This window comes from Fusarium mangiferae, assembly GCF_900044065.1.
Source record: "Fusarium mangiferae strain MRC7560 genome assembly, contig: FMAN_scaffold011, whole genome shotgun sequence".
NCBI lineage: Eukaryota > Fungi > Ascomycota > Sordariomycetes > Hypocreales > Nectriaceae > Fusarium > Fusarium mangiferae.
The window spans coordinates 820,443-836,734 of NW_024573931.1; the positions used below are offsets into that span (position 1 = coordinate 820,443).

General features: G+C 49.0%; 8 protein-coding genes and 1 non-coding gene across 9 annotated transcripts; 6 read left to right on the forward strand and 3 right to left on the reverse strand.

Annotated features, from left to right (window-relative positions):
* Positions 1–1,250: 1,250 nt before the first annotated feature.
* FMAN_10097 (uncharacterized protein) lies at positions 1,251–1,974 on the forward strand (the record flags this gene model as incomplete). The annotated part of the gene is made up of 2 exons (XM_041820735.1): positions 1,251–1,912; positions 1,965–1,974. 2 exons carry the CDS (start codon positions 1,251–1,253, stop codon positions 1,972–1,974), a joined length of 672 nt encoding a protein of 223 aa, XP_041686585.1.
* Positions 1,975–2,019: 45 nt separating this feature from the next.
* rrna33 lies at positions 2,020–2,135 on the forward strand. The gene has a single exon (XR_005994024.1). It is a non-coding gene; the product is annotated as a ribosomal RNA (ribosomal RNA).
* A 1,026-nt stretch (positions 2,136–3,161) lies between these two features.
* On the forward strand, positions 3,162–4,238 carry FMAN_10098 (uncharacterized protein; the record flags this gene model as incomplete). The annotated part of the gene is made up of 2 exons (XM_041820736.1): positions 3,162–3,492; positions 3,541–4,238. 2 exons carry the CDS (start codon positions 3,162–3,164, stop codon positions 4,236–4,238), a joined length of 1,029 nt encoding a protein of 342 aa, XP_041686586.1.
* Positions 4,239–5,185: 947 nt separating this feature from the next.
* FMAN_10099 (uncharacterized protein) lies at positions 5,186–6,327 on the reverse strand (the record flags this gene model as incomplete). The annotated part of the gene is made up of 2 exons (XM_041820737.1): positions 5,186–6,085; positions 6,175–6,327. The coding sequence occupies 2 exons, from the start codon at positions 6,325–6,327 to the stop codon at positions 5,186–5,188; spliced, it is 1,053 nt and encodes a 350-aa protein (XP_041686587.1).
* A 1,249-nt stretch (positions 6,328–7,576) lies between these two features.
* FMAN_10100 (uncharacterized protein) lies at positions 7,577–9,007 on the forward strand (the record flags this gene model as incomplete). The annotated part of the gene is made up of 3 exons (XM_041820738.1): positions 7,577–7,785; positions 7,842–7,983; positions 8,036–9,007. The coding sequence occupies 3 exons, from the start codon at positions 7,577–7,579 to the stop codon at positions 9,005–9,007; spliced, it is 1,323 nt and encodes a 440-aa protein (XP_041686588.1).
* A 301-nt stretch (positions 9,008–9,308) lies between these two features.
* Positions 9,309–9,977, reverse strand: FMAN_10101 (uncharacterized protein; the record flags this gene model as incomplete). The annotated part of the gene is made up of 1 exon (XM_041820739.1): positions 9,309–9,977. One exon carries the CDS (start codon positions 9,975–9,977, stop codon positions 9,309–9,311), a length of 669 nt encoding a protein of 222 aa, XP_041686589.1.
* A 1,050-nt stretch (positions 9,978–11,027) lies between these two features.
* On the forward strand, positions 11,028–13,253 carry FMAN_10102 (uncharacterized protein; the record flags this gene model as incomplete). Its single annotated transcript, XM_041820740.1, has 5 exons — positions 11,028–11,081; positions 11,130–11,270; positions 11,320–11,429; positions 11,480–12,537; positions 12,586–13,253. 5 exons carry the CDS (start codon positions 11,028–11,030, stop codon positions 13,251–13,253), a joined length of 2,031 nt encoding a protein of 676 aa, XP_041686590.1.
* Positions 13,254–13,635: 382 nt separating this feature from the next.
* Positions 13,636–14,601, forward strand: FMAN_10103 (related to nucleoside-diphosphate-sugar epimerases; the record flags this gene model as incomplete). Its single annotated transcript, XM_041820741.1, has 1 exon — positions 13,636–14,601. One exon carries the CDS (start codon positions 13,636–13,638, stop codon positions 14,599–14,601), a length of 966 nt encoding a protein of 321 aa, XP_041686591.1.
* A 68-nt stretch (positions 14,602–14,669) lies between these two features.
* Positions 14,670–16,102, reverse strand: FMAN_10104 (uncharacterized protein; the record flags this gene model as incomplete). Its single annotated transcript, XM_041820742.1, has 5 exons — positions 14,670–14,833; positions 14,884–15,092; positions 15,144–15,604; positions 15,651–15,994; positions 16,048–16,102. 5 exons carry the CDS (start codon positions 16,100–16,102, stop codon positions 14,670–14,672), a joined length of 1,233 nt encoding a protein of 410 aa, XP_041686592.1.
* Positions 16,103–16,292: the final 190 nt, after the last annotated feature.

Sequence of the window (16,292 nt, forward strand, 5' to 3'; positions counted from 1 at the left end):
TAATATCTTCTCGATGGACTTCACGACGACATCGTTCAGATATCTAAGAACTCCATAGGGTAAAGGGGTAATTTCGGGAGATATCGTGAGTTTTCTCTACGTATTTAGGCCGTCTGAGGATTTAATGTGGTTTCGCTGTTGAATATTAACTCGTTTCCACGTTTTACTTCAAAGATAGAGGAGTTACCCTGCACCATTTCTCGATGCTTATTGGCAAGGCTTCAGCACACCCGGAATTAAAGAACTTTTTTTGACTTTTAACAAACTCAAATACGATACCCCATAAGAAAGATATCACTATCCATTGTAGGAAACTGCCCAAGTTTTGTGGAGGGCACGTCTGGGTACAAGCATAGCAGGCCATGAACTATGGCTTCGAAACCATCCTGTGTCAGAATACCTCATTCAAGAGGGGAATGATTGAGACAGCCAATCTTGGTTCTAGAAGTATCTTCTAGTCAATAGTTATCTCTCAAATGATATACCAGAGCATCTTTAAGTTGATTGGTCTATATTCACATCTCAAAAAGCTATTATGCTTCATTTGAAACCTTGAAGATAATGTGCCGTGGTGAAGAGACCCTGTACTCTGTTTTATCTCCAGATGGTCTGAGGTTTTATCTCGCAGTTAATGAGACAACCCTAAGCTCATGGCAAGTCTTGAAGCGCTGTGAGCGCATATTCAAGTTGTATCTTCCATGCTCCATCGTCTCCATGTTGCGTTTGATGTTCCCGATCGCTCTCAAACGACAGCTTCATTCGTCACTCATTGTCAATACCAACAAGCATGCCTCCGCAAGGACCAAATATCTGCAAACAAAGTTGTTGGCTGCGAGGCTTGTATGGGTCGAGATCCCCTCACACAGTCACGTTGTGATGCTTTGCCAAACGTTGTTTCTGCAGACCACCCATCACTCGCAAGAGTCGGAGGCTGCAACGACACTACTGGAGATGGCAGGAGGCATATTGAACTCAACTCAACTTTTTGTATTATTTCCCTCTTTCTATAAGCCCATATTACGACGCCTTAGCCATACCGTCAGGATATGTTGGGAAAGAGACACTTGTTAAAGGCCCTGACTTCTTCTCCACCACGATACCTTCACCAGGTCACTTCACCTTTACACTCCCAATATTGACCAAAGCTACAGAGATAGCTACATGTTCTTCACTTCTTTCCGTCTTCACTGTTTCACGTCTTCACGTTTTCACTTTATTGTTAGAGAACATAAGCACGAGTAATTTACCAAATGGCAACTCTCAAACGCGGGATGCCCTATGAGCTTCTCGCCAGAACTCCCGGGCTATCATTCCCCTCAGCAACCACACCAGTCTTGTTATCAAGAAGCTGTGCAGAAGTCTTTGGTGGCTCAGATCCACCACCAAAAATGACCAAAGCGAAGGTAGAAGACAACATCTGCGAGTTCTTGACCGAATGCGACGACCACTTCCACTGCCTCACCATCTGCACCATACACAATCCCTTGGCGTCACCATGCGGATGCGAGGAAAGGCAGGTTCAATACTACAAGCGCATTGCTAGCAGTCTCGAGAAATCTTGGGCAAGACCTATTGATCCCGATCACGTCAGAACCATAGTCGAAGCAACCTTGGGCGCTCGAATCGAGGTCATCAACGAGAATAATGGTATCAAGAACGACATAAAGGGGGCCAACAACCTCATCCTACTCCACGTTCACATCCTCCTTTGCATGTTCGCCGAGTTCAAGCATGGCCATAGTTGCCGTCATGCGGATAGTCTCACTTGGAACATCTCTGGTGCTATCGATCAGAAACAAGAAGCTCAAGAGAGGAAAAAAAAGCTTCTAAGGCAACGAGAGGCTAAGAAAGCCAAGTCTGCCCCGGGCGATGGAGATCCTTCGGCGGCAGATGCGGCTGCCGCTGAGGAAAGGTAAGGTTCGTAATGCTTTCGACCTGCTGCTGCTGTAAGCTGACTCCCAAAGGAAACAATGAAAAGAATCGCCTTGATCATGCAGCTACTGCGAGCTGCTGTCACATACGACCATAGCTCTTGGGGAATACGGGATCCCGTCTGCTCTCCCATCGTCAAGCCGAGAAGCGGTGAATTAGTACTCAGGTCGGTGACGACTGGGGAATCCTCACTGTTGTATGTTTTTGCCGGTGATTTCCATTTTTGCGAGGTATAGCTACGGATTGGCGAATGGTGAATACTCTCAGTGTTGTCGCCTGGCGGCCCAGGGTACCAAGTCATAACACCGATGAAACGCCTGGGGGGAAGCCATATCGGTACCTATGTGAGGTGTATAAGTGTGGAACTGTGGAAGATTGGGTATGATGCTTCATTGCGCATCGGTAATAGCTCCCTATAAAGTCAATGATTTGAAAGAGGTTGTGACGGTAGCCAATCGAAGCAGAATGGTGTTAATCACTGTTTTGCCATGAGCCTCATACGTAATGATCCATTTAGATTTTCCCGAGCATTGGAGCCTCTGCGATATAATACATAAACAGTTCTACGAGCTGATATTAATCATGGGTTAGATACTACGGAGCATGAGTTCCGATACCCTCGCCGATCAAAGGATTCCCCCATGCGCAACAATTGCATCACCCACGAGATGCCCATTAGCCACGCATGTCAGCTTCACACCCCATCAAACGGGCATGGCAGGGAATAATTCAGGTACCGCTCACAGCCACAGCCACAGCTGTCACGACGACTTTTCGCCTTTTGATCTCTGTTTCATACCTATTCTGAAAACTGGACCCCTTGGGATATGATGCATTCAGGACGTCAATTGCCCTCTCGCCAAGGAGATAAGCTGGTAACGTGATCAGACAAGCAATTGAGATGGAACGATCCGACAGGCGGACATGAAGCTCCGGTCACACTGGAAAAGAGATTCTATGGATCCCTGCCCCATATGCTAGAGGGCATTCTCAAGGCTCAGAAGCTCCGTGTCGTCGTGTGTTGGGAGGTTTTGGTGAGACGAGCTGGGTAATGCTTACGTCGCCGAGACGTCAGATTCAGCAAAAGAAATCTTCAGTGTTGGTAGCACGATTTGAGACAGAAAGATATAAATATTGAGATGAATGAGTACAAAATTTCACGATGTCGATCAAATCTTGACGTCTTTGTCAATTGATCTCCATCTTACAGAAACAATAGCCTTCCCAATATGTCTGCTTCAATACTCAGGCGAGCAACTTGCTCAATCGCTAGCAAGACATACCCCCATGGACGGATAGCTGCTCTTCAGAAAACACCTTTTATCTCCAAGTCAATTTGTCAACGATCTATGCACACCACAGAAAATGACAGTGCAAAAACAATGAACCCAGACCCAAGAGAGAATCCTGCTTATGAACTCACCTTACCACGAGGAACAAATGTCGGTCGCAAGCGTTTCTCAGACTTTGAACTCGCTGGGAAAGTCTTTATCGTCACAGGTGGTGCTCAAGGTCTTGGATTGACTCTAGCTGAGAGTCTTGTTGAGGCTGGTGGAAAAGGTATGTCAACCACATAATTGACTCGAACAACAACTAACTCAAGTCCAGTGTATTGTTTGGATCGTGCTAATCAGCCTGATGAAGGATGGCATGAAGCTCAAGCACGCGTTGTCCCAGAATGGGGCGGATCTCTACACTACCGCAAACAAGACGTATCAGACGTCGAAGGCCTCGATAAACTCATCACCGCCATCGCAGAGGAGAACCAAGGCCTCCACGGCGTGATAGCCGCAGCAGGTGTACAGCACATCTCGCCCACCGTGAATTACAACGCAGATGAAGTAGCACACATGCTCTCCATCAACTACACCGGCGTTTTCATGACCGCCAAATCCGCCGCCAAGCAAATGATGAAGTACAAGAACCGCGGGAGCATTTGTCTCATCGCCAGTATTTCCGGGCTCAAAGCAAACCGCGGTCTTGTTTCGCCCGTGTATAATTCCAGTAAGGCGGCTGTTATCCAACTTGCGCGCAACCTTGCTATGGAATGGAGTCCTATCCAGAAAGATGGCACAGGCGGCATTCGCGTCAATTGTATCAGCCCTGGACATATCATGACGCCCATGGTGCAGAGCAACTTTGAGGAGGTACCTGGTATGCGGGAGGAGTGGGAGAGGGAGATTATAATGGGGAGATTGGCGGAGACGCAGGAGTTTAAGGGTGCTGCGCTGTTCTTGTTGAGCAACGCGAGTAGCTACATGACGGGGAACAACCTCGTTATTGATGGAGGACACACGTCATGGTGATGAATGGAGGGGCGCTGATAAGGAGATTCTATAACTGAAGAGGAGAATCGATGATAGATTAACAGCAAGCCAAGCCATTTGTTTTACAATGCACTCCTCATTCAGTGCCGTCACACTCAAGTGCTTCATTCTCTTGGATGGTAGATGAAGCCACGAAAGCGAGCGTCACGAGTGCATATAAATATTGGATCCTACCTACGTAGAAACAATGGAATTTTGAACCAATTCTGAGAAACTTCGTTGCAATTACCTACACTTCCTAGAAACTGGATTCGTGTCGTTCCAACCATAGCAAAACGCCCCAACAACAGCTTCGAACCTCGCAAATTCCAATACAGGCTTCAAAATGGCCCGAAACAGCGCCGGATAACAAAACACTCAGTAGCATCTCTATCTTCCAATCTCATGCGATGATTTGGCGGTAACGACGACTGTTCAACGCCGGCCCCCTCTTGACCATAGTAGATCCCAAAGCCACGAACCATAGCTCCCCCAATCGTCTCTATACATGGCTGAACTTCCGTTGAGGTGATCTAGTATGGCTTTAGTCGAATTGAGCTACCCCCAGACTTGGACCTGGGACGAGAAAGCTTGTTCTGCAGGGGCGCCATTTCGCCCGCCTCAACCAAAACATCAAGACCGGACTTTATGCCCTCCAACCGTTCATCCCGCCCCCAATCGATTATATTCCGGACGAACCTCCGAAACTCGAGGAACTCTTCCGGTCGCTGGAGAATGAAGGTCTTGATCTTTTGCATATATATGAAGTCTCCATCCTTCCAAGAGACATGCAATCGAGCTTCAGTTCCGTTCATGGCAACACTAAAGCTCGTGTTGTCAAGCGTCTCGATGTCTTCAATGTCCGTACACTTCTCAAGCCGTTCTTTCAACCTCTCACTGATGTGTATGCAGGCTGTGGACGCTCCCAGGCATTGGTTCGTCGCCACCTAGAGACTACCTTTGCTGGATGGTCCATCGCCTTTGAACTCGACTGTAAAGAAGGGAAAGGTGAGGCCTTCGCTGTTTGCGAATGCAAAGTTTCCACATGTCGCGATCTGGATTTGCTGGCCATGTTTGAAGGCTGAGAAGCGGTACCCGTATAGGAGATCGGGAACAGGGACACTGATTCTCGCGTAGGGGTTGGTGATGGGAATAACGGACCTACGTACAAAGACACGATCGCTGCGCTGGATCTTGTCTGTGCTGGAACTCGGGGGGATGACGTTGTTTCGAACAAATTCTTCAACCTTTGGTTCACTTGCCCCTGCCTCCATGGCATAAAGATCATCGTTGTCCTGGGGGACAGGCTCAGGGGATGATCGACCTTTCTTGAGGGATTCGACAAGTGCGGAGAGATGAGGCGGGAGTTCAGTTCGGGAGTCTAGTAAGAGGATATTGTTGAGTGCAAGATGGCAATCCCGGTAGAGGGCACTCTCTACAAGTGGCCCGTTAGATCGATTAGCTGTGCCAGTGGCAGTTGGGTAAATAGTCGGTGTTGGGTCAATAGACGGCCCCCCTTCTTTAGAGGTGAATCCGGGTGTCGAGCGCTTGAGGGATGATTTCTGAGAAAACGCCAGGTCAAAGGTGACAGCTCGGCCGGTGATGTTTTTTCTACCTGCCATAATGGCTGGAGCAGAATGAGATCTTTCTTGGAGTACGGGTTCCGAGTTTTGGCCTAGGATGAAGCAGTCTGAACGCGATATCTTGCGTAGATCTTGAGGATAAATATCTTCGAGCCAGTTACCGATCTTTTCCAGGTATGAAGGACGAGGCAGTGTCTCCTTTATATACTCCAAAAGAGCAGCAGATGGACGAGTACTTCGAATAGGAGCTGGTTGAAACATGACCTATTAAGACACAAGTTAGCTCATGAAGAAGAGGCTAGCATGGTGTTTTGTCGATGATGAGGTCTTGTACGACTTGACGGGATTCTCACATGGTCGTTTAGATTCTGATAACCAATTTCATAGCAAGCTTTCTTCAACTGCTGGGCCTCTGATGGAGAGATTGAGGGACATCTGCTGGCGGCGCGCTTCCTAGGGTTGTCAGGTGTGGCCTGAATAGGCGCTGGTTCTAGCGAGCTGTCCATGATGAGAGCCGAGATTGAGAGAAATACGGTGGTATCAAGAATAGAGGTAGAGGGCCCTTATTATATGGTTCTGAGAGGGCACTGGCGTGAGTGAAGAAGGATGTTCCGAGTCAAGTTTGGACATTCTGATGAGAGTGGTTCTTTGGGTCGTGACAGGACTGGCCATGCTCGAAGTGAGCGATGAAGCAATGTCAAGACATGCATTTTGGACACTACAAGGAGAAGGATCTCGTATTAGCAGTGATTCAGAGGTAATTTTGCAAGGCAGTTGAATCAGAACCTGGGGTTAATGCTTCCAGACAATACAAAGTTGTCAGTGATAAAATATCGAGCCACAACACGTTATACGAACACAATCATATAAAGTGCCACCTACCGCCTCTGATTCAACAACCTATAAAATCCACACGATAAACCCGTTTCCGCAAAAGCCACATGATTCTTGATGCTCCGTGAAACACGTGAAGAGCATTACAGGCACCGTCCTACCGACATCAGCATCAAAGTGCAGCTTGTTTCAGCCTTGTAAACAACGTCAATCCCTGCGGTAGATCCCCCAGATTTGTATCGTAAAAGGTCCGAATGGTTTCGGATACGAGTGAGAAGTGCCAATCTTTGGGACCGTTGAGAATAAACACGCGTTGCATGAGCCTCGGCCGGCCCGTACCGCACTATGACGCCCGCAACGCGAGTTGTTTTTAGCGACGTTTCTGCTGGGTCCACTAATGGTTTGAAGTCATGATGCCTCAATTACAGTTTAAACCGTTGTTTCTGTCATGGGAAAATTGAAGATTCTCGGGATGGACCATGATGGGACTGCATGCTGCTTTTGAATTCACTCGACTTGATGACGTCGCCTGTCTCTTCCAGTCTACCACGCTCCCTTCAAGACTAAATTATTATTATGTTTATGAACTCTTGTCCCAGAATTCCTCTCTTTCCCATACTCGGCCGACATGTCCGGCTTTCGGATCATCAGGTCCATGACAACTGTAATCCCCACTCACAGCCCTAAAATTCGCAAATCGCCCCCCCCCCAGTCTCCGCTGTCAGATCCAATCTAACTCCACTGTCGTCATTGTCAGCGACTCCGGCGCTTCCGTCACATTTTCCCCTTCATGCAGTCTCTTTTTTTTCTTCCCTCCCTTCCATTCACTTCCCCTCAAAACAACCACCCACAAACCAGAAAGCAATCCATATCTCCGGGTTATCACATCATATCATAACCCTCCGATCTCGCTTGTCCCCCATGGCCTCTACTCTCGAAGCTACCGGCGCTCCAGCCGCTCGCATCACCTCTACTGCTTCCACCATTGCGGACTATGCTTATCCTTATGGCCACCTGGGACACTTGACGCAGAAGCAGGAGGAGGCTTTTGTCCAGTTTAAGAAGGTCCTTGAGGAGAGGGGCCTTTTGAAAGTTGGACCTCCGCCTTCTCATGATGACCCTTTGATCTTGTAAGTTTTGTAACGGGGCGATTGATAAGCAGGGTTTTAACGGCTTTCCTTCACAGGCGATACTTGCGCGCGCGAAGATGGAATGTCGAGGATGCGTATCAGCAGTTCAAAGAGACAGAAGATTGGCGCAAGGCAAATGATCTGGACGTTTTATACGACACCATTGATCTAAGCGCCTACGATTTCAGCCGTCGCCTGGTTTGTCTGACGGAATCCTCGGGAACGTTAAGCGCTGACTCTGTATCTGCAGTACCCCCAATGGACCGGCCGACGCGACCGCCGCGGAATTCCCCTCTATGTCTTTGAAGTCAAGACCCTCGACTCCAAGACCGTCCACGAGTATGAAAAGGTCGGCGCATCGAGTACCTTTTCCAAAGCCAAGTCCGACGGCAAGACGCCAAACGGCCTGCTGCGCTTATTCGCTCTGTACGAGAACTTGACACGCTTCAACATGCCTTTCTGCACACAACTCCTCGACCGCGAGCACCCCGAGGTTCCTATCACATTGAGCACAAACATTGTGGATATTTCGGGCGTCGGGTTGAAGCAGTTCTGGAATCTTAAGCAGCATATGCAGGCTGCTTCACAATTAGCTACTGCACATTACCCCGAGACGCTGGATCGCATATTCGTGATTGGTGCGCCGGCGTTTTTCAGTACCGTTTGGGGTTGGATCAAGCGCTGGTTCGATCCTATTACTGTGTCCAAGATTTTCATCCTCGGTCACCATGAGGTGAAGAGTGTGCTTGAGCAGTACATTGAGCCACGAAACATTCCTAAGAAGTATGGTGGTGAGCTTGACTACAAATTTGGAGAACTCGGTAACCCCGATCCTAACTGGGAGGGTGTCGTCGAGTTTGAGAATGGACACAAGACGTTCCCTAGCGGACCGTTATTGTGGGAGGAGGACACCAATGGAAGACTGGTCTGTATGGCTAAGGGTTCCAAGGACGGCCAACCTCGAAACGAGAGAATCTGCACAATTCCCAAGACTTTCGGTCTCGCTCCCGTGGTAGAAATCTCAAGCGGTGAAACAGCCGTCGAAACACCAGCGGAAACCAACGACGCAGCCGCCCTCAACGGAAACGGCCACCCCGTATCTCCTCAAGGAACACATGATGATGGTGTTCAAACCGATGATGCTCTTTTGAGCGGCGATGTGAACGAGAAGCTGAAGCTGCAGGACGATAAGCCTGTCACGACACAGACGGCTACTGCGTGATAGAAGTGTTATATCCTAGAGATGGCGAAGACTGGCATACCCTGGAAGCAAATTTTGGATGAGATGATTTGAAGTACGAGATGGGCTGACTGTATTTGTTGAAGTGCACGGAACATATCCCTTTCTGTTTGGCGTATCATGTTTAGAACCTCCCGTTGAAGCGGTGATATGGTTGTGAATATATAATCGTGATTCCCTGTTAATATTGAACAATTGACTTCTTTATTCTATCCTCAAATCCTTGGTCGTCTATGCCCTGTGCCTCTATCAAAGTCCAACCTACCGTATGGGGGTTTGACGTCTATTCCATCTCTGGAACCTCTGGTCTCGTAACATATCCCCTTCGATTCCTCCACTGCGTAACCCCCCTCTCAAGCTCCCCCCATGTAACCCCATCTCGAACAAGACACATCGTCACCCCCAAACTCTCCGTATCTCTGTTCCTCGGCTCATCATCAAAGAACAGCATATCCTCATACTTGATCCCCGTCCTCTTCTGCAAGCTCTCAAAATGCTTGATCTTACACCCTGGATAAATCTCAAGCAAACCCTCAAACACATCTAGCGCTTTCTTTGGCTTTCCACCCTCTGGCCCAGTGATATGCAGCATCTTTAGCAAATCACGCGCAAGGCTCGGTGCAGAAGTCCGCGATGCTACGCCGATTTTTATACCGGCGCGTGGTAGAGCGTGGAGAATTGCGGGGACGTCGCTGAAGAAACCATAGTCTTCGCCGTATCGGTCTGTGGCGCTTGTGTGAGAGGAGTTGGGTTTTAGGGGCGGTGTTACGTGGGTGTCGACCCAGAATGGCCAGAGGGTGTAGTCGAGATCGAAGACGATGAGCTTGGGGAGAGGAAGGGAGGGATCGGCGAGGGAGGATGGGAGCGCGGTGGATGATGTTGATGCCGTTGAGATTGTGGAGAGGGTTGAGGTGCTCGGCGGGAGCGGGTTTTTGGAGAGTTTCTCTGGCATTTTGAGATTCTTGAGGTGAAGGTCAATGTAGAGAGAGTTGAATTGGTGATGGAAGGTTTTGGTGTTGAGAAGTTGGGACTTTTTTGTTATCGCCCCGCGGTGGGGGGATGTGACGTCGCTGACGTGCGTGCTCTGATCAGGCAGCTAATACGGAGTAAACGTTGCTATGATCGACTTGTCTGCCTTTTTATTAGAGTGGACAATTTGCATCCACTCTCCGGTCTTGAGTTCAACGGCCAACCTTCAGCGTTACGGCGGTTCTTTGTGTACTTTATCTTTTACACACGACATCAAGCACAGTATTATTGCAACAGGGGACTATTGTTAGACTCTAACCAAGACAATATCCGAATTTAATTTCTGCCAACTGTCATAATTTATGTTGATCTTGTGATTTTCTCCTTCACTAATCTAGTTCAATCGGATCTTTCTCTTTCTAGGTACTTGGTTGAACTGTCCGAGACTACTGTATGTTGGTGATTGGCCATGAGGAAGTGATCTACATTTCGTTTTTACTTATTCATAACAAATAGCAGTTTCCGCATCAAATGAGACTAATATTTAAGCCACACTAACTATTATTGCGATGCTTGACGAGTCCCTCAAACCTCATTACTCAGTCTTGGCCAGTCCAGGTTGAGTGTCAACCTCTAAATTCCTACTTCGGCTACCCCGCACTCTCAGCGATTGCGGGGAGGCAAATTACGGGTCCTCCTCTTCCTTCAGCACAATATCACTCCTCTAATTGGCCCGAGGTAATTAGTCCAAGTCGGGGGACATTTCCCCATTTAACTTGCACATTTGCCTGACTCTTTTTAACCTGAAGAACTGAATCTCTTTTTTGCCGAATCGCTGCAATCAATTCCCCCGGGTATTTGACCCCTGCGATATGCATATGTCGATGAGCGTATGTCTAAGAGATAAGCGATTTCGTGTTACTGCGTGTCATTCTTGACGATCTGGAGGTGTTCAGGGGCTGGTCGCGAGGATCGACTCATTCACGCGACACGGTCAATTGAGGGACTCGAGACGGAAACAGAAGGATTCATGATGGCCAAGAGAACGTGGTCGGACTCTGCTGCAGCGACCAGTGCTGATGCGGCGGTATGTCTTGATGTCTCAGGTTGTTATGAGAATTGGCTGACAAGACAGGCCCCGACGCCGGCTCGTCCAAATGGGAATGGAAGAACCGCTTCTCATCGGCAGAGTATCACGGGAGTTGTGTCCAATGACGGTACTGTTCCTCAGATCTCACGCAAGATCAAGGCCTGTGCAGCATGTAGAAAACACAAGGTGAGACTGAGAAGCCGCAAAGTAAGAGTGAGAGTTAATTGTGCGGTAGATCAAATGTTTGATGGATGAAAGTGGCCCGCCATGTCGCAGATGCGCAGAGAGAAATCTAGGCTGTGTCTTGAGCAAGAGTCTTCAAACCATCATGGATGAAAAGTCACAGTACGCTTACTCCCTTGACCCTCGTCATCTCATAATAACCAACTCCTCAGATTCTCCGAATCAGTTGTCCAAGATCTAGAGCAAATGCACAGCGCTCTAAGACAAGTCATGACCAAACTCAGCCTCCCTGAACTGCCACCCCTACAAAGCATCAACTCCCGAGAAGAAGGGTCACCACCAAAAGACGACCATGCAAATACGTCACATCATCTCTCAGTATCACAAGAAGAATTCCGCGGTCCTTCATGTGATAACTCACCGAAAGCGACGCCTGAGGATGAGGGCCTTCCTTATGTGCCTATTCACTCACTTTACACTCTCACTAAACTCAGTGCTCTCCGATCACCCGATAACCCTGAAGCTCAGAAGGGAAACGCCATCAACGACTTTATCGCTCGCGGTGCGCTGTCGCTAGCAGATGCAGAAAGTCTCTTTTCTCTGTATCGCGACCGCTTGGATCGGTATATGTACGGCATCGGCTGTCGGTACATGACCCTCGAAGAGCTCCGCCGTAAAAGTCCAATTCTCTCCGCTGCTACACTCACAGTAGCTGCACTCCACGACCCAAAAGCCGACAACATCTACGGAATCTGCAGTGGAGAGTTCCGACGCCTCATGGAAAAGTCAATGTTTGAGCGCCGCATTGATCGCGATTATCTTCGTGCCATGTGTGTTGCTTCATATTGGCTAAGTGACCTTTCTTGGATGCTTTCAGGATATGCTATTCGACGTGCGGCAGAGTGTAATTTGCATAATAGCTATAATCAGGCTATTAAGGAGCAGAGTCAGGAGGCGGCGGATTGTGCGCGGTTGTGGTATATTCTGTATATCTGTGATCAGCACCTTGCGACTCTGTATGGACGGCCTTCGATTGTACAGGAGGATTCGTCGATTCAGGGATGGGAGCAGTTCTTGAAATCGCCTGTCGCGACAGAGGAGGACAAGCGGTTGACTGGCCAGGTCATGCTGGTTAGTATTCTGCGAAATATTCGAGAGCTCTTTGGGACGGATAAGGGGGAGCCGATTCCGAGGGTATACTTGAATCACATACTGCAGTTCAGACGGCAGCTGGATGAGTGGTATACTCGATGGATGGGAGAATTGCCTGGCAAGTTAACACCAACGCTCATCCCCGACTTATACTGACCTCCTGCAGAACAATGGACCCAAATTGGTTCATTCCCTCGGAAAGGAACCATTCTTCACTACAACTTCGCCCAGATCCATCTCTACTCACACATCTTCCGGGGTCTCTCCAACGACGCCCCGATCCCTCACTATTTCCTCGACTGCGCCATGCAAGCCGTCAACGCCGCAACCGCCATCATCGACCTCATAATAACCGACCCAGACGTTGCAGTCGGCATCGTAGGGATGCCCTCGTACATGCTCTCCATGACGGCCTTTGCCTGTATGTTCCTCATAAAAGTGGCGGTCAAGTACGGCAGCGATCTCATCGAGCGCCAGCGCGTCCACGACCTCACGACGAATCTGGTCCGGCAGTTTAGGTCGCTCAAGGCCGGGAAGTGGCATCTTGCGAATCTCATGGCGGGCGGGCTGGAGCGCATGACTGCTACGCTTGCGACGCCGGATCTGGGACAGGTACAGCCTGCGGTGTATAATAATGCAGTTGAGCATGTTGACATGGTGATGCCGGGGAATCAGGTGTACACTGACATGGATGGGGATACGTTCTTTGACTACGATATGAGCTTTGGGCTTTCGCCGGTTTTTAGGTTCGATCCGAGTATGTTTACGGTTGATGCTTCGGGACAGTCGCTCCCGACGTATCCTGAGGCTGATTATGGGATGAGGCCGCAATAGGATGGATGATTGGCGTTTTGTCTGGGAATACCTTGTTGATTGTACGTGATAGGACTTGGGTATGAAGCTGAAGAGATCATTCTTATCCGCTGTATGGCTGAAAGATGCTCCGTGATCGGATAACTACCCCGTATCTAAGTGAACCATGACTAGAGACGCATCATGTCTGCTCCCCCAATGTACATGATGATCCCCTCCACAGTTTGTCCATCTCGGATTTCGTTCCGTCGACTCCGCATCATCTTCTGCGGGGGACACGGATAACCTCATCCACCCCGCGATAGTGGATCAATCTTATCCGAGCAAACAATCATTTAAACACAACAACTCACTCTCACACTTCACTAACACAATCACTAGCCTACCTATACCAAGCACCAAAATGCCCAATACACAGCATATCCTCATCACAGGCGCCGGCGGCTTCATCGGCCAAGAAATCATAGCTCCTCTTCTCAACTCCTCACCCTCAATCCATCTGACAATAACCGACATCTCTGAACCTCCCGTCCCAGCTCAACACGCCCAACGCATAACTTCTCTCGCCGCAGATCTCACCAACCCCTCTGTCGTCGAGCAACTCGTAACATCTCAGCCCTTTGAAGCAGTCTATCTCTTCCACGGGCTCATGTCCGGCGGATCAGAAGCGAATCTCGATCTCGGTCTTAAAGTCAATGTTGATTCAGTCCGCTACGTTCTTGATGCTCTGAGGAATAAACTCCCCGGCGTCAAAGTTGTATTCTCGAGTTCCTGTGCTGTTTACGGGCCCGAGGAGGGTTATGTTACCGAGAAGACACTGCCGCAGCCGAGATCTTCGTATGGTGCGGAGAAGCTCATTGCTGAGTTGTTGGTGAATGACTTTTCGAGAAGGGGTTTGATCGATGGGCGCATCGTGAGGTTACCAACGGTGGTAGTTCGACCTGGAAAGCCCTCCGCCGCGGCGTCCAGTTTTGCCTCAGGGATAGTTCGCGAAAGTCTGCAGGGCATTCCTAACGTCCTTCCCGTGCCGAAGGATATATCGATGTGGATCTGCAGCCCTGCAACTGTTATCAAGAACCTGATCAAGATCAAGGATATACCTGTGGACAAGTTTGGAGAGTCGAGGATTGTAAATCTTCCGGGTATTACTGTTAGTGTACAAGATATCCTCGATGCTGTCGAAAAGGTCGGTGGTAAGGAGGCGGTGGGTTATGTTAAGGAGGAGCAGGATGAGGCGCTGTATAAGATTGTTAAAAGTTGGCCGCCGTGGTTTGACGCGAGTCGGGCCAAGGGGCTTGGGTTGGATGGAGATGGGGAGTTGGTTGATGCTGTCAAGGCATTTCAGGAGAGATTGAAGGCTTCATCGTAGGATCTTGTTATTAAGTGATTCTATCTATAAATGTATAATGGGTATACTGAATATTTCCAACTTATTTCCTACAGCTTTGAAGACCTTACTCTTCGTGATACTGAACTCGGCTCGATACGTCCAGAGGTAACCAGATGATCAACATCCAAAGTGTTAACAAGTTCAGGTGTTGCCTGATCCAAGCTAGTAATACCAGCAAGTCTCATCGAAGTCTCAAGCTCATCTTTGAGAACTAAGCAGCATGTTAGTCACTCCCATATAAATACCATTCGGATGGCTTACTCTGTGAAAGGTGCTCAACGCCTTTTTGTCCGTAAACCAGCGAATATAAGAACGGCCTTGCAATTCCAACAGCTGTAGCCCCTAGGGCGATAGCCTTGAGGATATCAGATCCACGCTCAAAGCCTCCATCGATGAAGATCTCGAGATGTTGAAAAGCTTCAGGGAACCGCTTCCGGACTTCGAGGAGGATGAGTATAGAAGCTTGAGCACTGTAGATCTGTCAGAAATCGCTATTCTCAAGTGGGTGATGGTAAACTTACCCATCAAGAGATCTCCCACCGTGATTACTCAACATAACGCCCTCAACACCATACTCGACCGCCAGTTTAACATCCTCCACAGTCTGAACACCCTTCAGCACAATAGGCACAGAGCTCTCCCGTCTTATCCACTCCAAATCCTCCCACGAGAGACTCTTATCGATGTATTGCCCCATCAGCCGTCCGAGTCCACTGCCCTTACCATCCTTACTGCTCTCGCTACCGCTCATGGCAGACTTTATAACAACAGCTTGGGGTGCTCGCTCATCAGCCTCGCGTTTCCCAGGAACGGGGGCGTCGACGGTCACAAAGATGGCTTTTATACCGAGGGAGCGAGCGCGGCGGAGGAGTTCGATCGTCTTGGGGCGGTGAGAGTTTACGTAGAGTTGGAGGAAGAAGGGATGGCCTTGGGGCGCTGCGCCGATGATGCTGGGGAGAGAGTAAGAAGCGTTACTCGAGATCTACAACGTTAGCCCGCATCTCATAAAATAACAGCTTTTGACATACGATCTCAAAGATTCCTTCACTAGCAGCTGCTCTGCTCCAACCAAGCTCACCATCCGGATGCGCCAGCGTCGCCATGGCAGCAGGACACATGATGAACGGCGCCTTACTCTCGAGACCCAAGATGTTTCTCTTGATACTAACTTCAGCGACATTTCTTAGAATTCTTGGGCGCAGCATGACTCGGCGGATGAGTTCCTTGTTCTTGGAGACTGTGACGAGATCTGTCGCGGCGGAGGAGTAAAAGGCCCATGCTTTTGGTGATAGCGCCTTTTGCGCGGCGAGGGAGAAGTCGTTTGCTGAGAGGATTTGATCGAGGGTTGGGACTGAGGAGGGGAGTTGGATTTCTGGGGATGTTAGTGAGTGTTTATGATGTGAGGGTGAAGGTGAGGGTGAGTACCTCGAGGGGGTGGGATATTGGGAGACTCAGACTCCATTGCTGCGAGATCACTCATGACGGCGGTTACAATTGCAATTATTCACTGAAATAAAGCTGAGTGTTACAGTATACAACCGAGATAATACTTATATTGTAGCGGTCGGCTCATCATGCGCCGTCTTCTTATATCTTTAGGTAGTATCCGTAGATCATCTTAGTGCAGCATCAGTCCCCGCAATCGGACTCCTCACCTTTCATCATGACCC